Source organism: Jaculus jaculus, chromosome 3, assembly GCF_020740685.1.
Source record: "Jaculus jaculus isolate mJacJac1 chromosome 3, mJacJac1.mat.Y.cur, whole genome shotgun sequence".
Classification (NCBI taxonomy): domain Eukaryota; kingdom Metazoa; phylum Chordata; class Mammalia; order Rodentia; family Dipodidae; genus Jaculus; species Jaculus jaculus.
The window spans coordinates 90170489-90195343 of NC_059104.1; the positions used below are offsets into that span (position 1 = coordinate 90170489).

General features: G+C 43.5%; 1 protein-coding gene and 1 long non-coding RNA gene across 5 annotated transcripts in view; one reads left to right on the forward strand and one right to left on the reverse strand.

The window, feature by feature from the left end:
- Nucleotides 1-1671, reverse strand: part of LOC123459535 — a 46718-nt gene extending 45047 nt beyond the window's left edge. The window contains exon 1 of the long non-coding RNA XR_006636327.1: nt 1574-1671. This is a non-coding gene — a long non-coding RNA (uncharacterized LOC123459535). The remainder of the gene's footprint in view (nt 1-1573) is intronic.
- Nucleotides 1075-24574, forward strand: Znf202 (zinc finger protein 202). Of its 4 annotated transcripts, none has more exons than XM_045146345.1 (9): nt 1075-1189; nt 2427-2539; nt 5304-5327; nt 13822-14316; nt 14951-15161; nt 15447-15535; nt 16498-16627; nt 17143-17262; nt 18489-20999. In XM_045146345.1, exons 4-9 carry the CDS (start codon nt 13915-13917, stop codon nt 19472-19474), a joined length of 1938 nt encoding a protein of 645 aa, XP_045002280.1. In that variant the 5' UTR covers nt 1075-1189; nt 2427-2539; nt 5304-5327; nt 13822-13914; the 3' UTR covers nt 19475-20999. The 4 variants fall into 4 exon arrangements, 3 of the variants coding, with proteins under 3 accessions (XP_045002280.1, XP_045002278.1, XP_045002279.1); XR_006636326.1 differs by lacking the exon at nt 5304-5327 and adding an exon at nt 23694-24574 and having other exon boundaries at nt 18489-20093; XM_045146343.1 differs by lacking the exon at nt 5304-5327.
- Nucleotides 24575-24855: the final 281 nt, after the last annotated feature.

The following is a 24855-nucleotide window of genomic DNA, read 5'->3' on the forward strand; positions in this document are numbered from 1 at the left end:
GCCTCCTTCCCGGGAAACCCAGCCCACACTCCCCCAAAAGGTAGATAAGCCTTGTTCTTCAAGCTCTAGTTCTTTCTTTGGCAGCTTCTTCCTGATCTAATCTTAATCTCTCTCTCCCTCTTTCCCTCCCTCATTCTGGCCTCTACCTCTTGGGTACAGAGCTCATTCTGAACTGCCTGGCTCTCCCACTAACCTTCTTTCCTGACCCTTTGTCCCCCTTTCCTCCTTCCTGGGACCGCCCCCTCCCGCCTATTACTACGCCAAGAAAGCTGCCCGCTCAGAGTCCGGTATCTCGGAAACCAGAGCTCCTATCAGCTCTGTTTTTCTGAAAACTTCAACACAGTCTCTCCACCAAGTGATTTGAACATCTTCAGCTCAAAACATCTTAAATAGATTCCATCACTGTGTATCACGAATTGAAACGTCTAAGACACAATTGGGAAAGAGAGCTTGCGTGTCACCTACACAATGGTGACTTTGTGGGCAAAACGGAGTATAGAAATTGGCAGGAATGGTCAGAAATGTCACTGACCCAGATAAAAAAGAACAAACTGGATCAGGGAAGGCAGTCTCAAAGCCAAGAATCATCATAAAACAGAGGAAGGGAACTCTTCCTGCGCTTTCACTAGGTTCCACAATGTGCAGTTCTCAGAGCCTCACTAGCCTTGTGCCCGTCTACAAAATGGACAGAGCTAAGAGATCCAATTGCCTAAGGCTCTGCAGCTGAAGGTTCACTCGAGAGCGGTATGCAAACCCAAAGCTGCTCGGCCAATGTTTAAGAAAATGCACCAGAAAAATAACTGCAAATTCGAAAAGCTGAGAAAAGAGAACAAAGACAACCCCACAGGAGGCATGCATCTGAATGCAAGGCCCAGGGAGTTGCATATTCACTGCAGAGGTTGGGGGAGGGGATTGGCGCACAGGTCCCGGACAGGGTTTCCCACTTTGGGTCTCCGGAGAGACCCAGCCTCAACCCCCGGAGGCTTAACGAGTGGACCCAGCCTCCCACAGCCTAGAACGGCTCCGGCGCGGCCGGGGGCGGGGCGAGGACCCGCTTCCGGTTCCGGGCGCAAAGCCCCACGTGTTCCGACCCGCTGGGCCCCGCGCGCTGGGATCCCGCTCCGCTCTTTCGGCGGAGAGTGGGAGGGAGCAGGCGGGCAGGGGAGGAGCCGCCGGAGCTGCGGGAGACGTGAGTGCCGGGGGCCCGGGCCGCCGCGGGCCGCGCGGGGCGGCAGGGCGGGGCGGGGCGGGGCAGGGCCGGCGGGAGGGGGAGGGGCCGCAGACCCCGCCCCCGAGCCCCGGGACTCCGCGCCGTCCCGGGCCCGGGGGCGCGGCGGGAGCTGCCGCCCGGGGCGCCTGGGCCTCGGTGCCTCGCGTCGGCCGGAGGCAGGGCGTCCGGAGAGTTTGGAGGGCGCTCCAGGCTGCCTTCTCTGCCAGCCACCGCCCTCCGCCCCTCCCGGGGCCTGCAGAAACGCAGCCCGTCCCGCCGGTCGCATCCATGCCGAGTGCTCCTCCTCCCCGGGGACCGAGGAAGGAGCGGTCTAGGCCCCTTGCTTTTGTGACCTTTCCTTACCCATCTCCCGGATTGCTCGAGAATCCTCCCCGCAGGCTGCTTCTGCCCGGCGCGCATCTCCTACCAATCACGCCTCCTACAGATGCGCATACACTGACTTACCACCAGTGATCTTTCTGGGCTTCTTGAGATTGTGTAGCTTTTTCCTTCCTCGGTGACAGCACCTGAGCTTCTCCCTGAGCTCGAGGCTACAGTTTCCACCTGTAACTTCCCTCCCACTCCCCCACCTGCCAATCCTAGCGTCTCCACATCACTTTACCTTCAACAAGAAATGTGTCTGTTGCTGTCTGACTTTACCAGAAGTTTGTTAGCTTGAGCGCCATGGATATACAGGATTCTCGCACACTTTCTTTCCCTTGGGCAGTGGATGTTCTAATATGTCACACTTCGCTAACCCTGTCTTGCTGTCTGTGCTGGGCTCCCCAAAGAGAGGTGCTTAGGACAAACCCTTAAGAACCCACTTTGGGCCTGAACAGCAGTGCCACATTCAGGTTCATGCTTAGAGGCCAATCTCAGAACGGTTCCTTTTTCTCTGTCCATAGTCTGCTGATGACAGCCAAGACAGTTACACTCAAGCCACAAAGAAAGCTTCAATCCCTTCTCTCTTTCTAACTTCCAAGCTGCCCTAAGGGACTTGATCCAGAAAGCTACTTCAGTGAAGTGGTGGCAGTGGTCATGGGAGGCTTTGTGGTAAAAAGCGTGTGCAGTGGACCAGTTAGTTTCTGGCGTCTGTCTTGGGTAACTCTCCGCTGTTATGTCTAGCACAAGGGAGTGGGCACAGTTGGAGAGAAATGGGGATTTTTTTCTCCTAGAACCAGACACTGGGATTCATAATCTTTCCTCTTTTCTCCAGCTATACTCTACTACTTTTGCACTCTGTCTATACATCATAATTGCAGAATACAGACTTTCCGAAGGCACCACAAGGTTTATTACTTCAGTGTGAGAGCATTACAGACTATTCAGGTGAGCTGTTATAGGTTTACACTTTTCCCAAAGTTATTTTGGCAAACAGTAAGCATGAAACATTTCTAGACTTCTTGCTTTTGGTGTCTTCTCAACACTTCATTTTAGACAGTCTTGTAAAAGTTGGTTCCTTTCTGCATGAACCTCAGATTTAATCCCTTTGCTTAGGAAATGGCTCTCAAGCTTAAGATACCTGAAAGGCTTATTAAAACAGTCTTTGGGTACCACACCAGAGACTCTTGAGTGTAGGGCTGAGCTGCTCCTGAGGTAGTACAGGTGAGAACTTTGTACCTGTAGAAGTTTGGCCATCAGAAGACATTTGGGTAATAGTAAATGCTGGTCTTCTATGGGTAATCTCACCATTTAGGTCTGAATTATGTTGTAAACTCCAATGCATTAAAAAAATGGAAAACTATAGCTGCTATTTTAACTTGTTTACCAGACTTTTAAAATATTTTATTTTTCTTTATTTATTTGACAGAGAAAGAGGTGGGGGGGGGGAGACAGTGAGTGCTCCAGGGCCTCCAGCCACTGCAAACGAACCCCATATGCATGCACCCCCTTGTGCATCAGGCTTACATGGGTCCTGGGGAACCAAACCAGGGTCCTTCCTTTGGCCTTGCAGGCAAATGCCCTAACTGCTTAGCCATCCCTCCAGCCCTTGTTTGCCAGATTTAAGATGAGGTACTGAGTTTCTTGATTTGATTTTCTTTTGGTGCAGTTTCCCACTTTGGACATCTAGATCACACTGATGTGCTATGCTTTTGCTATGAAGTCCCAGCATTGCTAAAGTCCTTTAACTGCTCATTAAGTTCTTCAAGATCAAAGCCTATGATTTTTTTTTCACCTGCCCAGCACACTAGAATAGTGTAGGGTATACAACTGAGGCTCAATAAATATCGTGGATTCAGTTAACTCTATCCACTTGCTTCCTCACTCCTCAAAGAAGTTTTTTTCTTTATACTGATGTTAAAGCAGGTGGTCTCTACTGAATGATATACTTTATTGATGAGCAAGCTGATATCCTAAAAGATTGGTATAAATGTTAATACTTCATTCCAACAGTTATTCTTATGAATGGCTAATCAAGAAGCCCTAGCATCTACTGATTTCTGAGTGTTCAGTACTTCTGTATCCAAGTTTGTGAAAGAGAAAAATGCAACATGCAGTTATTTTTTTTTTTTTCTACAAACTACCTGGCCAAATAATAGGCCCTGGGAATATATTCTTGCTCCCGAGAGCAGGGCTTACCATGGGAGGCACACTAAACTCTGTTCATACTAGAAATGATTTCTGAGATTACTTCTGCCTCCTCATATTCCTCTGGTTCAATCCACCAAGGGTTCCATCCCTTAACTCATCTGTGCTGGAGAGCCTTGGACAAAGCCAGAAGGGAGTCACCGATGCACAGGGCAGGGGGTGGTCAAAGTGTGTTAACTGCATAGCCAAAACCAAAGTGACTGAATTGACGTACTTTCAGTAGTCTGTATCATTGCCTGAGGTCAGGATGCTTTCTTGATTTATTAGCCTGTTACTTTCCATTAGGTGATGGTCCCTCTAATTACCTGTGAGATTGGCATTCACTGTGCTGTTGTGGGAATTGAACACATCTAGTTTAACTCTGGCTGCCAAATAATCAATGCTGCTCTCTCCAGGGTGGTGTCAGGTCTTATGTCCTCCTCCCTTTTTTCAGCTTCATATTAATTTGTGGTATTTTGTCTTAAATAGATGCATACAATTAACCCACTCTGTTGAGGTCAATAACCAGTTCTGGGTATTATCCCTTAAAGGTAGAAAGCCTAGTTTCATGTTAGAGATTAACCAATAGATCATGATGGCCTCTTAAAATATGTTGTTGGACCCAGATCATCTCAATTCTTGAGTAAATTGCTTTCATTACATAAACCAATACACTGACCTAAACACTCAATTTGTTAGGCACATCTTTTATTGCTCTCAAAGCTCCTCTGTACCATCATAAAGCATTGGGATCATTGCTAAAAGGATGGCCTGGTTCTCTGCCTTTAGGTAGAAAATTATCTCCGTCTTCAAAATAAGCTGGTGTGATTTGTCCAAAGTGCCATGTCTGTACAAGGCGGAGCAGGGAATTATCTTTTCTGAAGACAAAACTGCTGTCGTAACATTGTTTCATAAGTCTGAATATATGACTTGGAGAGAAAATGTAAAGAAATATTTTAATTAGAAACTGAGTTGCTAGATACTTATTTTTACATTTTTATATTCACCATTATTCTCAGTGACAGTTTAATAGCCACCTTAATTTTAATGCTGACCACAAAGTCAAAGATACACCTAAGTTTCTGCTTACTCTGACCTCCCTCTATCACCACTACTGGGTCTCTTAATTCCTCCTGTCTTTCTCTATATATACCTTATTCTGTTTCTTTAAACCTTTTGTAATAAGCTTTGACCTATGTATCCCCTTGCTACTCAAATACAATTTTTATGAAGAAAAAATAAGTGGAAAAATATTTTGAAAGAAATAATTTTTCCAGCTGGATTTATAGCTCAATGGTAAGAGTACTTGCTTAGTATGTACAAAGTCTTAGATTTCATCCCCAGCACCTACAAAAAACAAACCAGTTTTCCAGCATCATTTGTAGATACTGATCATGACATGTTAGAAGGCCAAGAGCCAGGGAATTTTGCTTTTATTTATGTTGCCTTCCGGGTTGAGTTTTCATAGGACTTCTTGAAATATAGTCAATGAGTTTTATAACAAATTGCCTGTTGACAATTGCAGAAAGGAGAGGAGACTTTGCTGTTGGTAAGTAGAAATCTTGGTGGTTCTGTCTTCAGTGTTAGGTCCTGTCATTAGAGATCCATCTATGTGTGCCAAAGACATTTAATTCATTGGATGGTGCCTTCAAAGCAAGGATTGTTTGCTAATTTTCTTTAATTCTTCACTTGTGATATGACAGTAAACAGACTAGGATTTTTCCCTGTGCATTTTAATGTTTTGTAATTATGTTGAAATAAAAGGGCTGTTTGTCATTTAAATCTTGCCTTTTTTTCAAAATTACTTAAAAGAATTTGAGGGGGGTAGGAAGAACCATATTAAGTATCTATGCCATGTCAAATTCTGTGTTGGGATTCCTGTAGGTTACTTCCTTTACTCAATAAAATAAAGATGTGAAATAGACGGTGTTAACCATGTAAAGATAAGACTAAGACTCAAAGAAACAGTGTCATGTGGCTGATAAGGGTAGAGATGCATTCCCAGGGTCCCTAAACCCTTTATACCTTTATATAAGAAGCCAGGATAAGCATGTATATCTAGAACAGATAAAAGTGGAGATTTTTCTGGTAAAAGGGACATATTGTATTCTTATATTCTTATTTATTTATTTGAGAAAGAGAAAGAATGGGGACACCAGGGCCTCTAGCTACCGCAGATGAACTCCAGACACATGTGCTGCCTTGTGCATCTGGCTTATGTGGGTCCTGGGGGATCAAACCTGGGTCCTTTGGCTTTGCAGGCAAGTGCCTTAACCACCAAGCCATCTCTCTAACCCTGCTATATTCTTTTAATTTTGTGGCACGGCAGCATTGGAAAAGGGCAGCTGGGTTTGTATTATGTTTTTCACACTCTAGAACTTGGAAGATCCTAGTAAGCTCCAGTAAGAGTCATGTTCAGATTTCCAGATTATGGAACTGTAGTCATGCACTTGTTAGCATGAGCCTGCATGACTTTCTGGGACTATAAGAAGGTACCAGAGGCAAGTGATTTAACCTGGCTAGCTTGGTGAACAAATGTACTCATTATGGTGACTTATAGGAGTAATAAAGTTACATACAAGGGTATGGGTATCGCAGAGGTGTCTGCAACACCAAAAAACTACCCCACTTACTTTCAGCTGTTTGACTACTTATTGGTCTCCACAGTAATCACCACTCACTGTATAAAGAAAGTTTCCCTCCACAACAGAAGCTGATTGTTTTATACCTCCTGTATGGGTACAAACAAAAGTACTCAGTAGGCAATTTAACAAGCACATCACATCCATATAACAAAACCATAGCAATTGCTTTCCCATTGGAACCAATGGCCTACCTAGTTGTGGGCTTTTATTTACCCTCAATGACAATATGAGACATGGGTTTTCTGTGAAACAGACATTAAACCCAGTTGCAAAGCAGTTGGTCACACCTATAACAGATGTGCCACTATTGTACCAGTTGGCATATATTGCCTGGAATATTGGTAATGTAGCACATAGCATCCACATCTAAGCATGACTGTTGGTGATATGCATAGAACATCTGGTACTAGGATAACCAGCCAGTAGGGAACTTCCAGCTCAATTCCAACTTGCTTTCTCCATGTTTTGCAGTCAGAATGTGTGGTATCTCCAATAGGGAAAATATGGTAGTCATTATAAAGTGGAGAGGTGTATATTCTTCCATTTCATGTCGTTCTTTATTCTGAAGAGAATTGAGTTAGGGCCATGACTTCCATATTATACCTTCAGATAAGGGACAGGGACAGCTAAGCTATGAAGAGGGCAAGAGTATCTCCTCCATCCTTCCTCCCCAGATGTGCCCATGTGTCCTAGAGAAACACTCGAGACCAGGTAATGGGACCTGCTCAGTCTGAAGTGTCTTTACAGATATTTGTTTTGGTGTCTTGGACTAAATAGTTTGCTCTTCCTGACCTGGATTGCATGCTTTCTGTAGTATTCTGATGTCCAGGCTCTCACTGTGGAACCTTTCCAGGGACAGATATTCAAGAAAGAGAATTGAAAGGCTACAAATTGCAAGACATTATACTTACAGTATAGCAAATCCCATAAATTATAGAATAAACACACCTTCCATGTTGTCTCTGTTAATGCTTAATGTCTGCACAGCATGCTGTAGTTATGAAGCCTGCACATTGAGTTAATGGTTATCTTCAGAAAACGTAACTTCACAAGGGCTCTTGTGCAAGTGTTTCACAAAACAGAGTAACTCCTGTATTAAGAAGCTGGAGCTAGAGCATGCTTGTTTAGATACCTTATCTGTAGCTCTTCTCTGTTCTTAGAGAACCTGGGAGTCTTTCCCTTCTTTTCATTCCCACTGTGGCTGGCCTGTTTTTCTCCATTTGTCCTGGAGAGGCTGCTGAAGTCAGTGCAGAACAAGCAACCAAAATATCAGTTTAGGATTTCAGGCAGGTTTTATCTTTTTCCTTTAGAAGACAGAGCTTTCTCCTTCTCTGAGCAGGGTCCTTCTGTCAGTTCATACATTGTAGGATCTGTACTATGGAAATGCTACCTAAAGAGCGAGAGAATGCCTAGTCTACTTCACGAGGTGTTGGTTATTGGACTTTTAGAGCCATGTGACTCCAACAATTTCTTCTTCCTGTCTTGCAGGGGCATGAATGTTGAGAGTAGTGGGGATAAATATAAATGATAAGTATTTTAGTTTCATTAAATTTATTTAATGTCTGGCTTGTGCTTACTCAGGGTGAATGAAATCCTCCAAAGGAAGTCATTTTAAGTACCCAGTTTTGTTCCAATTGCATTGGTATTATCCCTAGAGTGCCCTGAAGATTCTTCATGGTTCCATCCCTTTAAGAACCACTGAAACAATTCTGTTTTGCTTACAATGCAAACAATAAGCTTTTTCTGTTATTTTACACAGTCCACATTTTGCTGGACAAATGAATAAGGTTTATTATGACATGGTATCTGTTCTTCCAGAGATAGAACTCAGTATTTCCTGTCTTTGCCACCTTTGAAGCAAGTGCATGCTGTTTGCTGGACTTTGAGCAGAGCACAGCATGTCCCTACCTTTACAGACTTACAGTCCAGTGAGTCCAACAGCCACAGGAACACTTTTCACGCCACAGTGAATGCTGTGATGTGGGGAGGTACATGTTCTGTGCCTCATCAATAAGGGTTAGCAAGGTATGCTCAGAAACAAGTTGGAAGGAAGAACAGGGTTAACAAGTGAGAAGGACAAAAGGTATTTCAGAGTGAGCAGCCTCAGAAAAGCCCAGTGAAGGTGTGGCAAAGGGCACAGGACACACAGAATGGTAATTTCATCTGTGCATATCTCAGTGGAAATGGCAGTGGGAAGCCCTTGGCAGATCTTGTAGGTGAGAACGTTTACCACCCTGTCCTCTGGCCACATTGCAGCTAGAGATAATAATGTTTAGGGCCCTCCTGCCCACTCTTGCATGTCTTCTAACAGCCATGCCACCTCTCCCTGTCTTTATTTCAAAAACTAAATGGTATATAGATTACACAAGGAAAGAGAAATAAAGCTACAGTATATAGAGAGGATGACTCTATCATGCTCAAATTCATTTCAGAACAGACTGAAACTATGTTGCCAGTGATTGAGAATTATAAAATGAGATAGCCTGGATCAGAAATAATAAAAATGATTAATATGGTCACTAGCCATCCATCATTTGAGGTAGAATGCAAGGTGAAACACAGCTTGTGAAAGAATGGCTAACCTTGAAGTTGTTGACAGGCAGTTGTAGTGCAGCACAGAGAAAGAAGAATTGCTCAGGCTGCATGTGAACTCTGGTATGAAGGAAGATGGCCCTTGAAGCTTGAAGCTCACTCTTAATGGAAAGTGGTATTAGGGGCCTAGGGAAGTCCTTGAACCCCGGAACCTTAGGTTCATTTCTAATGTTAATCAAAAAATTGAATGAAAAAGATTGAGAAAGATATTTATTAAGGGAAGCACTGAGCCAAGGAAAGGCTCCCACATGGCTAGAGATTCCACATAGAGGGCCTAGAAAAACCATGGAAAGAAAAGAAAGCTCAAGGAGCTCCTGACATGGGGAGCTGGAAGGGGATAAAGAATCCATTTGGAGAATAAGGGCTAGGGAAACCTCCACTCAGCTCAACCCGGCTGGGCTTGGCCCAGCCGAGGGGAAAAGTCACCCATAGCTGGAAGTTCCCAAGCAGTCAGAGATCCTGCCTGCCCCCCTTCAAAGGTATTTGTGACCTTTGGCTGTCTTCTGGCTTCTGTGAACCAGAGGGACAGCTGGTTGGTTAGATGTAGAGGCTGTCTCAAGAAGAGGCTAGCTTTGGCACCAAGTTCCAGGGGGTGATCTTGACCAACCACAATGGTTAAATCCTATGAAAGGCCTCCCTCGCACAAAGGTTGCTGGTTGGTTGTGGGAAAACAAATCAAGGGAACTAGGCAAGATCATCTTTGATTTCTAGCAAGTGCAGGCTTTCCTGCCTTTTTCTTCCAGGGGTCCAGTTACCCTAACTGTACCCCCCCCCATAAAAACTAAAACTTGAAAGTTGTTTACTCAGCACATAGTGCCCAGTGTAAGGCCAGTGCTTTTCATGTCCTTAGAATATGGTGGGTTGTAGTGGCTCAACCAGAGGAATGACAGTAAACATGAAAACATGGGTGAGTTTGAAAGACATTTTATTAGATGGTAGACTTAACCACCTAACAAGAGTCAGTGAATAATCAGAATGGAAGTATAGTGGAGGAAAAGATTGGCATTGACTGCTAAAGAAGGAAAATGGCATCAGAGATTTATTCATTTTAAATGTATGTGTTGTGTACTTTGTTAGAAACATTGGAGATGGATGGAAAACAGTCCCTGACCACCAAAGAAGTCTCAGGAGAAATAAGCAATGGCTGTGTAATATGACATTCTGTTATAGAAATGTGCCCTGGTTGTTCTGGAAACACTGGAGTGATTTTTAACCATGTTAAAGGTTAGAGGGAATGGTATCAGAAGAAACATCTCAGAAGATTTGAAGCCTAAGCCATGTCTTGAGAGAGAAAATTTAATCTAACTAGAGGTCAGGGACAGGCTGGAGAGAAGGCTTAGTGGTTAGATGCTTGCCTGTGGAGCCTAAGAACCCAGGTTCTATTCCTCCGGACCCAAATAAGCCAGACGCACACTGTAGCACATGCGTCTCAAGTTCATCTGCAGTGGCTACAGGCCCTGGCATACCCATTCTCTCATAAGTAAATAGCATGCATAAATAAAAACATTTAAAGGGTTGGAGAGATTGCTTAGCAGTTAAGGTGCTTTCCTGAAAAGCCAAAGGACCCAGGTTTGATTTCCCGGGACCCACATAAGCCAGATGCACAAAGTGGCCCATGCATCTGGAGTTCATTTACAGCAGCTAGAGATCATAGCATGCCCATTTTCTCCCTCTCTTTCTCTCTCCCCCCCCCCTCTCCCTTTCCCTTTCCCCCTCCCCGCTCTCCCTCCCTCCCCGCTCTCCCTCCCTCCCTTCCTCCCTCCCTCCCTCCCTCCCTCCCTCCCTCCCTCCCTCTCTCCCTCTTTCCCTCTCCCTCAAATAAAAATTTAAAAAAAAAAAACATTTAAAAGTTGAGGGCTAAAAGACACTATGTTCAAAAGCTAATGTGGGGGGATGGGGGGAGATGGTTTAGTGGTTTAAGCGCTTGTCTGCAAAGCCCAAGGACTCATTCTACTCTTCAAGTCCCATGTAAGTCAGATGCAGAATGGTGCAAGCTCACAGGTTGCATATGCTCACAAGGGGCACATGATTCTGGAGTTCAGTTGCAGTGGCTGGAGGCCCTGACCCACCAATTCCTCCCTCCCTCCCTCCCCTTCCCTCTTCCCCCTCCCTCCCTCCCTCCCTCCCCCCTCCCTCTCCCCCCCTCTCTCTCTCCCTCCCACCCCCCCTCTCTCGTGTGCACGCATTTTTAAAAAAAGGCAGTCTTTTGGGCCAACACTTAGGAGGCAGAGTAGGAGGATTCCCATGAGTTCAAGGGCACCCTGAGACTATATAGTCCAGGTCAGCATGGGCTAGAGTGATATTCTACCTCAAAAAAAAAAAAAAAAAAAAGGTAATGTGCATGGGACACGTGTACTTTGCATGCATGCTGGGGGGTAGGGGCTGAAGAGAGCAGAAGGAAGAGTAAGAGGAAGGTCATCTAATCTACAATATCAAAAGCAAACAAAGACAGTTCACTTAGGAGCCTGGGAGGGCTGATTGGAGGATCTTTAATGGAGAAGAAACATGGCCAGATTTGCAAAGATAGCAGCAAACACCGGTGATGTGAAGGGGGTGGCTTGAAGGTAGCATCTCCAGTGGCCTGAAGCTTACATTCAGAGACAGTGTAGTTACCCAGGTGAGAATGAGAAAGAACCTAAACCAGATAATGGAGATGAAAACGGTAGAACCTGTTCAGAAGAAATGGCCACACAGTGAAGAGAGGAGAGAATGGAGAGTGAGCCATGAAGAAGCCACAGCCTGCAGAGGGCAGAGAGACCTCAAAAGGCATACTGTTGTAAGAAGAACCACTGTGCAATCATAACTAGACTGTACAGAGGAAGGGCAGGAAATTAAGCTTAAAATATAGACTTGGGGTGAGGGATTGCTAGGAGATACAGCTCAGTGGGTACCTGAGCTCAAACCCCAGTACCCACGTGAAATTCTGGGTGTGACAGCCTGAGTCTGTAATCCCAGTGCTGGGGAAGGTGAGGTAGGAAAACTGGAGCTTGTTTGCCTACCAGTCTATCCAAACTGAGGAGGTCCAGGGCAATGACATTCCCTGTCAAAGATGTAGAAATTGTCTGAGGATAACTCCCAAAGTTTCCTAAGCCTCCATATAGACTTGCATGGACACATGCATCCCTGTACATAACAAACACACATACACACATGCAAAAGAAAACAGAAAACTTTGAGACCATCTATATAAAGCAGCATGCCATGCCCAGGATTTGAGACTGAGCTTACTGACACTCAAAAAAATTACTGCTTTAAAATATTGAGTAATGTCATTAGAGCGTCTTTAGAAAGATAGTAGTTCTCATTAGAATATCTGTCAGGTAGCATGTCTAAAGATACGGTTGTATAACAATATACAGGAGAAGAATGCATGGCAAAACTCCAGAGGTAATGGTTTGCATTTTGCTCATGATTGAGTATGCAGGGAGCCCAGGCAAGGCAGCAAGGTACAAATTCAAGCAGCAGAAAGGAAGAAGGAGAAACAGATTTAGAGACTTAAGCAGTAGGATTGGTGAATGAGCTTAAGCAGTGAGGAAAAAAAATCAGTGGGAGCTAAGGATTACAAAGTTCAGTGTTTACTTAAGTATTCTTTATCAAGACAGGAAGATAAGTTGGGAGCAAGAATAATGAATTTTAGGCTGGAGAAATGGCTTATCCGTTAAGGCCTTTGCCTGAGAAGCCAAAAGACCCAGGTTCAATACCCCAGGACCCACATAAGCCAGATACACAAGGGCCATAGGCATATGGAGTTTGTTTGCAGTGGCTGGAGGGCCTGGCATGCCCATTCTCTCTCTGTCTTTCTCTCTTCTCTTTCTCTGCAAATAAATAAATACAAAATTTTAAAAAACTAGGGGAAAAAATAATGAATTTTGAGCTGGAGAGGTGGCTTAGTAGGTAAGGCACTTACCTGCAAAGCCAAAGAACCTAGGTTCAATACCCCAGGACGCATGTGAGCCAGGTGCACAAGGTGGTGCATGTGTCTGGAGTCCCTGGCATGCCCATTCTCTCTCTACTTGCCTCTCAGTGCTTCTTTCTCTCTCTCTCAACTTAATAAATATTTTTTAAATTGTAGAATAATGAATTTCCTTTTGAACATCTGAATCAGAGGGTCAGTGGGTGGTTTATCCAATTAAAGATGGATTTACAAAACAAAGGTCACCTTTTGCAGTGCCGTCCATTCTTAATGTTTTTCCTCATAAAGTTTTACGCAGCACTTTCCTTGAATCACCAAAAGTTCCTATTTTACAGCAGTGAATACTGTGTCTGAGTTCAGAACATACCTCCATGCTGCCCTCCATATCTGTGTGCACTCTGTTGACGCATCTGTTCTCAGAATGTACATGTAGACTCATGTCAGAGTCTGCATAAAAGCAGGCCATGGTCAGCACCACGTTGGTTAGTAGGCATTATGGGCATCTTTCTCCAGCTGTGTGAGTACTGCAGGGTGACAGTTAGTATGTGATGGCTATAGAGCAAGAGATGATGGAGGCCAAACTAAAGCAACCAGCAGGAAGGAAGTGGATGAAAGGACAGGTAGAATTGGTAGTACTAATCGTATAGAAGTTTGGTGCTTTCCCCTGGCATATGAGTCTTGCCTGGGAAGGCAGGTAGAAGACCATACTTAAGTCCTGGACTACCCTTTCCCAAGTGGATCTCATTACCATAAATGGTTATATGGAAATTGGAAATAAATGGCTTTAATCATTTGAAGAAATGTGTGTGAAGAGCAAATTATAAGTCAGAACTGTTGTCCCTGTGCATAATTGCAGGCTTATATTCTTGTTCATCTTTACTTGTCTACCCTAGGTCCCTTGAGAAGAACCCTTTGAGGTGGCCAGGCTAAGACGGGCAATGTCAGTGTGAGCTCCAGATGGTGTAAGACCACCTAAGAGCCAGAAAATGGCGACAGCCTTGGAACCAGAGGACCAAGATCTTTGGGAAGAAGAGGGAATTCTGATGGTGAAACTGGAAGATGATTTCACTGCCACACCTGAGTCCATCTTGCAGAAGGACGACCCTGTGCTGGAGACTTCTCACCAGAACTTCCGCCGCTTCCGCTACCAGGAAGCAGCAAGCCCTCGGGAGGCACTTATCAGACTCAGAGAACTTTGTCATCAGTGGCTCAGGCCAGAGAGGCGGACAAAGGAGCAGATCCTAGAACTGCTTGTGCTAGAACAGTTCCTCACTGTCCTGCCTGGAGAACTGCAGAGTTGGGTGCGCGGCCAACGGCCAGAAAGTGGTGAAGAGGCAGTGACACTAGTGGAGGGTTTGCAGAAACAACCCAGGAGACCAAGGCGGTGGGTGAGGAGGGGGAGTCCTCATCTGTGTGATGTGGAGGGGGCCTGTTTCCTAAAAGACTGGATTGGGCAGTATATATGAGGGCCCCATAACTTATCCTTTAAATTTAACTGGCTCTGTCTTTGGGTTGCTCCAAGGTCCATGGGCCCTATGAGGCAGGGATGTGTGTGTATGAGTGTGATTTTTGGGATTTGAAACAACTGCATAGGGACTGTGTGAGGGACCTTAGCCACACAAAAGTCAGACATTAAGTTTCTTTCTTTGGATATTAAACCTTGGGTTTCTGACAAGGAAAATTTTATGACTTCCTCAAAAGTCCTCCTACATTCTCCATCCCATACCCCACTTCCAGGATGGTAAGCTGGGGAAGCAGAGAGCAAGAAGAGCTGGGGGTGGGGAGATGGTGATGTCAGAGCTCCACGTGACTGGAGCAAGCAGGACAGTACCGCTGTGTCCCCTGTACTGTCATAGTAAAGGTCACCTTCAGCTCTTCACATGCTCCCATAGAACTGGAGTTCCCCTCATTTGGGTCCCTCTGGAAGTTTTTCTTTAGACAACTTCTCCTAAAATAAGTCCTGAGGACAACCAGGAACTTCCTCTTGACTACATGGTGACTGGAAGTTGGAATTCTTCCCAGGTGACCGTCCATGTTCATGGCCAGGAAGTCCTGTCAGAGGAGACAGCACACCTAGGGGTGGAGCCTGAGTCCCCAAGTGAGCTGCAGAACCCAGCACAGACCTTGACCCCTCATCAGTCCCACACAGAAACTCTCCTGAGCCCAGATCTGGAGGCATCAAAACAACAGAGCACGCACCATGAAGAGGAGCTCCATCCCCAGCAGGAAAGCGGTAGGAAGCCTCTGTGAGAAAGTGGAGACGTGGTTGGTAGGGGTCTGCACACAGATTGTAATGAGAAGAAATCACAGAATCTAGATGTTGAGAATGGACATTTCCATCTAGAATCCCCCAAAATGGGGCCAAGTTTACACAGCGGCATTGATTACTCTGGACATTCTGATGGTGTTACAGAGGTGGCATTGGGACATGGAATTTGGGGCTAGCTTGTACCCACGGGTGAGGGGATGCTCAGCTTCTTCATACTGCAAGATGCTGATTGTGTTCTTCTGTTCTTAGAGGTTCCTGTGTCCCAAGACCCAGACCTTCCAGCAGAAAGGGGCTCGGGAGACCCAGACATGGTTACTCTTCTTGCTGCTCTGTCACAGGTACAACCTAATTCAGAAAATTTGAATTAGAGCCGGGCATGGTGGCACACCTTTAATCCCAGCACTCAGGAGGCAGAGATAGGAGGATCACTGTGAGTTTGAGGCCACCCTGAGACTGTATAGTGAATTCCAGGTCAGCCTGAGCTAGAGTGAAACCCTACCTTGAAAAAAGAAAAGAAAGTTTGAATTAGATGTTAGCCATATGCTGTATCAATCAGACAGGATGCAAATAATGGACTTTCTTTCACAGTGTAAGTTTTCAGTTCTGTGAGTATATGGAAAGGGAGAAGAAACAATGAGAGAACATAAAATAATTTTCTTCAGCTCTGCTAGCTCCATAGCCTGTTTATTTGCCTTTGACCAGAGGAATAAACAAAGTAGAATTAATTTGTAACACTCTAACTTTGAAGTTTTTAAATAAGGGGGTTTGAAATTTTGTTTTTAGAAATAAATTTGTTAGTCATTTGTAAGAATGCTTAGCTGTACTGCTCTGATGTTTATAAAGTATTCCTCTTGATCAGAGCCCTGAAATTATGTAACTCAAGGAAGATGAAATGAATTCATTGTGGTTTAGGATTGTAATTACCTGCTGTGACTATAAGTGATGACAGATAGGGTCAGTTGGAGAAAACTTCCTAGAACAGATGGGTTTTTGCAGAAACCTACCATTAAGCTATGGAACAGGAAGTTGAATGATGTCCTTTAAAAATAATGTCATGAAGAACATAGTCTGATGATAAAGAAATAGAGTAAGTTGAAGTAACAGAAGCAAGGCCAATACTTTCCTCAAAGCAGAAAGTTGACAAGCCATGGGAGGCATGGCTGCCTAGAGGAAGCTCTGTTGCCTCTTAGTACTCCTGTGTCTCTTAGATGGATTCTGCCTGTATGTATGGTGTTCACTGTAACTAAAGAGGACTCTCCCTGAAATGCCACATTCTGAATGGATCTTTGTATTATTTCAGGGATTGGTAACATTCAAGGATGTGGCTGTATGCTTCTCTCAGGAACAGTGGAATGATCTGGATCCAACACAGAAAGAATTCTATGGAGAATATGTCTTGGAAGAAGACTGTGGAATTGTAGTTTCTCTGTGTAAGGAATTGCATGCGTTTGTACAACATTCTAAGCACAAACACCCTTTTTGCTATTGGAAATGTAGGGAATCTTAGACCTTATGCTGTAGGCATTAAACTTACCTTCTGTGTACCAGTAAGGATTAGTTAGCTGAAAAAGATGATATCTTTCCAAGTGAAAGGATGAAAGAAAAACTGCTTAGAATGGTGGATAAGAACCTCCAATAAGAAAATAAAGCTGTAGTATTTTAATTTTAATTTAGTGTAGAAATACAAATCATATGAGTTTTGAAGTAATCAAGACAGATTATCTACTCTCCTAAATATGAGGAAAGAGATTTGTAAGGTTTACTGTGGTGTAATTACTGAACTATTTGCAAAAGGTCTAAGAAAGATGAGAGAGTCAGTAAAGGTGCTCAAGCTAATGAGAACAGAGATTTGCCCAGATAACCTGTGTGTTTTTCATAACCTGCCAATCCCGATCCAGAGAAGTGTTGAACCAACTGTGATGTCCTGTGTCTTTCTCCTGGGCAGCATTTCCAATTCCCAGATTAGATGATGCCTCCCAGGTTACAGAACAAGAGCTTCAGGTCCCAGATGAACATGAGTCTCATGAGCCTGAAGAACCAGAAATCCTGAGTTTTATCTACACAGGTGAGGAATGACAGGGGTGTGGCCCTCGATTGGGCAGTTCTCCTTCTCACTAGTTTATTGGCTCGCTATCTCTTTTTTTTTTCTCCTTTCTTTGTTTTGTTGTTGTTGTTGTTAGTTACAGTCTAATTACATAGTCCAGGCCTCAAACTCAACAGTCCTCCTGTCTCAGCCACATAAGTGCTAAGATTACAGAAATGTGCCAGAGGTGGTTATTCTATCATGTTAGCCATTATTGACATCTCTCTTTGAAAGTTCTTCTGCCATTTTCCTTTTCTTTATGCCTCCCATCTTTTCTTACATGGCTAGACAATGCAAAATGATGGGTGAGGGGTAGGAATTAATCATGCAGGTCTCTGAACAGCTATGCCATTACTAGACGGGTCACTTAAACTTAATCCTTAATTTCAGTATTTGTAAAATAGGAGTATTTGTCTATGCAATACTTGGTGGTGTCATAACATACAAAAAAGGTGCCAGCCTATAATGAACATTCACTGGATTATTTCTTTCTTTCCTCATCTCAACATTTATAAAAGACTTCTTTTGATATATATTCTTGACCTCCAAAACCTTTTTAAAATTTTTTTCATTGTTACAGAGGAGATGGTTCAGTCAGTAAAGTGCTTGCCTTGGAAGCATGAGGACTTGAGGAAGTCCCTAGAACCCAGGTAGCAATGCCAAACATGGTTGTGCTCACATGTAATCCCAGTGCTGGAAATGGGCACATCCCTGGGGCTTGTTGGCAAATCAGACACTAGCTAATTAGGCAAACTCCAGCCCAGTGAATCCCCGTATCAAAAAAAAAAAAGAAAAAGAAAGTGTACTCACACTCACAAGAACCCCCCCCCAACATGCATTAAAATATCTTCTCTATCTCTCTTATCTCTCTTTCTTGCTGTCACTAAAATAAAAAATAAACAAAAAAATTAAAGGGCTGGAGAGGTGGCTTAGTAGTTAAGGCACATGCTTGCAAAGCCTAAGGAACCATGTTCTACTCTCCAGATCCCACATTACTGAGGCATAAAGGTGAGTCAAGTGCATGTTAATACATGTCCACTAGGTGGTGCATGCATCTGGAGTTCAATTTCAGTGACCGAGGCCCTGGCGTACCAATTCTTTCTCTCTCATGCTCTCAAATAAAAAAAGTAAAAAAAAAAAAAGCCTCTCAGTGCATAAAATGTATGGTTGTTATAATTTCACCTTTTCTGCTCTCACCCCTTTTGTAGGAGATATGAGTGAAGATGAGGAAGAATGTATTGAGCAAGATGTAACTTTAGAGGACACACAGAGGTCTATTTTGGGGGATCCAGAAATTCCTCAGACTCCAGATTGGGAAATAGTCTTTGAGGATAACCAGAGTAGACTTAATGAAAGAAGATGTAATACAACTATTTCTCAAGTTAATAATTTTATGAATATTCAGGAGACAGCACCTATCCACCCCCTGCTAGGGAAGCACCATAACTGCCCTGTGTGTGCAAAAAGCTTCACATGTAATTCCCACCTAATTAGGCACCTCAGAACTCATACAGGAGAAAAACCCTATAAATGTATGGAATGTGGAAAAAGTTACACACGGAGCTCACATCTTGCCAGGCACCAAAAGGTCCACAAGACCAACACTCCCTATAAACATCCTCTAAACCGGAAGAATTTGGACTCTCCTGTGATCCAGGCTGAGAAAACTGCACGTGTGGAGAAACCCTATAGCTGTGATAATTGTGGAAAACACTTCCGCTGGACTTCAGACCTGGTCAGACATCAGAGGACACATACAGGAGAAAAACCTTTCTTCTGTACTGTTTGTGGCAAAAGCTTCAGTCAGAAATCTGTGCTAACAACACACCAAAGAATTCATCTTGGCGGCAGGCCCTACTTGTGTGGGGAGTGTGGAGAGGACTTCAGTGAGCACAGGCGTTACCTGGCACACCGGAAGACTCACACAGCTGAGGAGCTCTACCTGTGCAGCGAGTGCGGGCGCTCTTTCAACCATAGTGCTGCATTTGCCAAACACCTGAGAGGACATGCCTCAGTGAGGTCTTGCCGGTGCAATGAATGTGGGAAAAGCTTCAGCCGGAGGGACCACCTTGTCCGGCATCAGCGAACACACACTGGAGAAAAGCCGTTTACCTGCCCTACCTGTGGGAAGAGCTTCAGCAGGGGGTATCATTTAATGAGGCATCAGAGGATCCACTCAGCAAAGACGTCGTAGCTAAACGCCACTTGCGAACTTCATTCAGGCCTCACCTAGAATGGGAGGGGAGGGATTCTTGGGCAACCTGAGAAGACCTTTTCTAAGGCATCTCTCTGACCTGCCCATATCTTATGTCACCTCTTCCTACCACCCAAAAAGGCCCCAGCCAAAACCTGACTTTTAATGTTTTGCAACTGAGGCTTTTCTTTCACTGGTATGCTCCTGCCTCTACCTCATGGGTGTGAGTAGGAGGATTAGAAAATTGAAGAGATTGTGGTTATTACATTTTGAAAACAAATGTGGTTATGTATCCTCAAGACTACTTACCAGCCTCAAAGATGACCACTTGGGCCTGGAAAGGGACCAGCCTGATGGGGTCTGTCCTTACTGGGCTTCTTAAAGCACACAGCCCTAAATTCAAGACAGGAGATCTGTGTCCTAATAGCTTTGCCACACACAGGATAACTCCAGATCCTCACTGACTCACCTCTTCACTACACTTTCCTTTGATGCTGAGGAGAAAGGGAAAGCCTTAAGGACAAAATCCTCAAGGCCACTTCACAAGAAATTTTGCAGGCTGTTCCCTTCCCCATTGTCAGTATGACACCTGGTGCCACGCTGTATGAAGGAAGGCATGGTCAGTAGCCTTTTGTGGGTTTATCTTTCTCCTGTCTAAATACCTTTGTCTTGAACCTTCCTGCCATTCAGCCAGTGTCAGTTGTGTACCTTGCACTTGTACTGCAAGTGAACTGTAGTCTGGAAGTGCTGAGTGATATCACTCACGTTCCTGCATATGTTCAGGCCCACCTCCCCTTCGCATGGGTAGTGTCTGCTTATAAAGGCACCATGATCATTATAGTCATAATTGACTGGGTCACTTTATTTACATGAAGGAAATGATATGGTGTAATATCAAACTTCAGATGAATATGAAAAGGCTGTTGTTGCTGCTGGCCAGAACCATGAGGACTGTTGTGACACTTAGTCCTCAAGTATCCCTGCCTCAGTTCTCTGGAGTTGGAAATTTTCAAACCCTAGCACCTGGGACTCTGAGGAATTTGCCAGAAGTAAATGATTTTTTTTTTAAATCTGTGTTATTTGCTCTTACGTGAGTTCATTTTCATGTAAACTAAGAACTAAAGTATATTATCCTCTGGTGACCAAAGGGTCTCTTGCCTGTCTGAGACTCCATGGATATGAGGCTGAATAATTATGAACTAAACCTGCTCTAATGATGGGAGGGAATGGAAAGGACTGGGGAGAGATGCTCCATAAATGGAGCACAGGGTCTGGATTAGAGCATGTGAAGGGGGACAGACTTCTGTGCCTGATTCTTTCTGCTTATTTTACAACCCATCTTGTGCGAGTATGTTTCAGAGGAATATAGTAAGTTGACAAGACATCTTCCCAGCCTTAACAGCCCAATAAGGAAATTCTCTTTAGCCAATACTGGTAATTTTGTGGATTGGTTGGGTTTTAATGCCAGCCAATCATTGTTCTTCTGGAAACACATATGAAATAAAGTAAAATTGGCAGCCAAGTACCCTGGTTTCTGGCCCCTTCCATTTTGCCTAATTATTTGCCAGGGCTTCAGGTTGCTGGTGCCTCTGAAGGACATTCTTTCTTAAAAAATAGATAGATCTGGGGAGACAGTTTTTTCATGAGGATACTGAAGGCTTGAAAGTGGTTGGCAAAACTGGGTGTAACTTGTACACTGAGAGATGCAAACCTAGAATTTGTATAAGAGATAAATTTGCTGGTATTTCTCAGGTATATAGCTAAGCTATAATCACAATTTTCCCTAGGAGAAATGTCATACCCCCAAAAGGTCATTTCTTCTAGTTTATACTGTCTGGGGAAGCTGGTAAAATATTAGAAATGGCAGAAGGAATTGACTTTTTATCATCTGGTTTATAAGCATCGTTACAATAGGTAGGAATCTATTAAGAGAATTCTCACAAGGGACATTTTGAAATTAGGCCTGTTGTTAAAACATTAGTACTTCTACTGCTTATTGCCCTGCAGTTTTAATCCCGTTTGGTAACTGTGGTTTCTGAGGTTCAGGGAATGTACTGCCTCACACCTGAACACATCCATAATGGAGCAGTGAAGTCAGGGATGGAACCTGGGGTGAAGAAGCAGTATTGCTGACTATGAAGCCAAACACAAAGTGTTCCTTTATGGTGAACCTTTTTAGAATACATAGAATCCTAACATCCTTGAATATCTTACTCAACAAACTTCTCAGGAATATGTTCAGGATATTAGATCTGGGGTGAGATGTAAGGGTGTGACATTGAGGTTATAACTATTTGACCAGCTTATTGGAGAATTACCAAAAACCAAGTTGGGCATGGTGGCACATGCCTTTAAAGCCAGCACTTGGAAGGCAGAGATAAGAGGATCCTTGGAGCTCACTTGTCAGCCAGTCTAGCCTACTTGGTGACTTCCAGGACAATGAGAGATTCCTTCTCAGAAACCATGAGGAATAGCACCTAGGGTTGTCCCCTACATTGCACATGCGCACAAGTACACATGGATACCCTTAAACACACATGCAAAAAAATATATATATACAAGAAACTACTGATCAGAAGAAAGCTAAAGGAGTTGTTTATATTGAATAACCAATGGTGTGTGTGTGCGTATGTTACTTTTTTTCCCCAATATAATGTACCAGTGGATCTGAGGCTCACTCCACTGGAGGGGAATGCTATTAATGTTGTTTTGCTAAAGAGATACATTATGCCTTTTAAGATTGTGTGTGTGTTTGTGTGTGTGTGTGAAAGATGGTTCAGCAGGTAAAAGCACTTGCTTACAAAGCATGCCACCCTGGGTTTAATTCTGAAGCCACCCACCCACGTAGGCCAGATGCATTAAGTGGACTAAGCATCTAGTGTTTGTCCCTGGTGTGCCTCCTCCCCAACATACACATGCAAATAAGTAAAACCTTTTTTAAAAGTATACAAAAAATGAAAAGTAAGGTTATTACATGATTAAATGTGTAATCAACTGGGACTATATAGCTGGTATAAATTCTTACATGCCATGTCTATACCTATAATCAGTAATCACAGAAAATGATATAGGAACTTAACAGTATCCTGCTCACATAGCAATTTAAATGCACCTCTCCCAGTTACTCATAGATGTGGGTGAAAAAAATAAGAATGCATATTTAAATAATATTTAATAACTGATGGACCACAGAAGTATATTCTCATGCAGCCATGAAGCACTAAAGATAAGCCAGTTACAGTGGCTCAAACCTGCAAGTGTAGCACTCAGAGCACTGAGGCAAGAGGATTGTTACAAGTTCCAGGCCAGCTTGGGTTACAGAAGTGCCACCCTGTGTTCAAAGAAAATAATGCTAATATATTATGCATTCAAGTCTTGCCATATCAGAGCATGAGTATATTTTCTAAGGATTTATGTAACAATTTTAATTGTGATCTTTGAAGACTTCAGAGTTCCTTCATAAATCTTGCATTGAAGAAGAGAGCATAACAGAAGTTTACTAGCACAACTACAATGAAGTATAAGTGCCATATGTCAAAACAGGATTCAGTGAAGATGCTACTTAGAGGACTAGAAAAGAGGAGGAGCTTAAAATCTAATGAGCTATATTATTTGCTTGAAATTTTTAAAATAGTAAACTATAAAAGAATATAGAAAAACTATAAAAGAATATAGTTACCTTTCTCATTGCTGGGACAAAATACTTGAATAAAATCAGTTTAGGGGAGGAAGGGTTTATCTGGGCTTACCTTGTGCTCACCATCAGGAAGCAGAGAGAGATGAATGGTGGTTAGTTATCTCTCACCTTTTATACAGTTTGGAACCCTCAGCCCATACTATGGTACTTGCACTTAGGGTGATTCTCCCCACCTCAATTAACTTAATGTAGAAAAATTGTAACAGAAATGACAAGAGAAAAGGGGATCAGTTGTGAGTGAACCACAAATAAAAGATGTTATGGAAAAGCCATGTGGAGATCTACTTTTGGTTAGACAAGTTAGAAAAGAGTTTAGGTAGAAGTACCATGTGGGAGATAATGCTTGCCCAGAAGCCGCAGTTGTTACAGAAAATTCCCGGTGCAGGAGATGGGACATATCCCACTGGATTGTTGGTTAAGGAGGCTTCTGAGGCCATTAAAACAACATAAGCTATTGCCAATGTCCTTGGTTGTCCATCTATGACCTGGTAAGATCCTGTTACTAAAAACCACGTGCTTCAGTTGCAGGATACTGAAAAATCAAGTTGGAACTGAGCTGGAAGACTCCTGCCTGCTGACAAGTTATCATAGTGCTGGAAAGTACTATCTATGTAGATTGCTGGAGGAGAAAGATCTTCAGTGCTTCAACATTCTTAGCCAGCACTGGATCCTGTGAGCTGCACAACCAATTAGCCAGGCATAGTGTGCTCACTGGTGCAATAGTGGCATAACTGTTATGGTGTAACTAAGTATTCCCTGACTGGATCTGGGGCTCACTCCATTGGAGGGAGTTCATGCCTGGGACTGATAACCTAGCCAGAAACCTTTGGCTAGGGAGGCTCTAAGGGGAAAGCTAATAATGTTTTGCTAAATAGATACATATGCCCTTTAAGTATCTATGCTTATGCCCATTCATTAGTGCTACTCTCGCCTTTGGTCACAGAAGCATCTTTTTACAGATGGCAGTGACTATCAGGGAGATTCAAAACTCATCAAAGTGCTGAGAATAAGTGATTATTGGGTGATCAGTTCTAAATGAGACATTTATACCACTCTCTCCAAGGCTTAGGAAACATTGTGGAAGAGGGGATGGAAAGAATGTAAGAGCCAGAGGATGAGGAGAGATTTTGAATGATGTCTTCCAAACAGGAAGTGCCCTGACTGTTGGATTCATGACCATATGATGATTGTACTTACCTACAAATGATCTGCACAATATTGGGCCAGTCAACATCCTGTCATGTATGATGGAAGAGGGCAAAAATAAGTAAATGAGTAATAAATAAATACATCTAAAGAGAAGAGTGACTAGTGGGAAAGTAGAAGGGGTCCAGTGCAGGAGAGTGTGAGGGGAGGACAAAGTGAGATCATGATCAAAATGCATTAGACATGTGTATGGAAATTGTCAGTAAAAATGTCTTTATAGGGCTGGAGAGATGGCTTAGCAGTTTAGTCACTATCCTGTGAAGCCCTAAGGACCCGGGTTCAATTCTTCAGGTCCCACATAAGCCAGATGCACAAGGTGGCACAAATGCCTGGAGTTCGTTTGCAGTGACTAGAGGCCCTGGCGTGCCCATTCTCTCTCTCTCTACATATATGTGTGTGTATGTATGTGTATGTATGTATATATATATATATATATATATATATATATGTATATATATACACATACATATACATACAC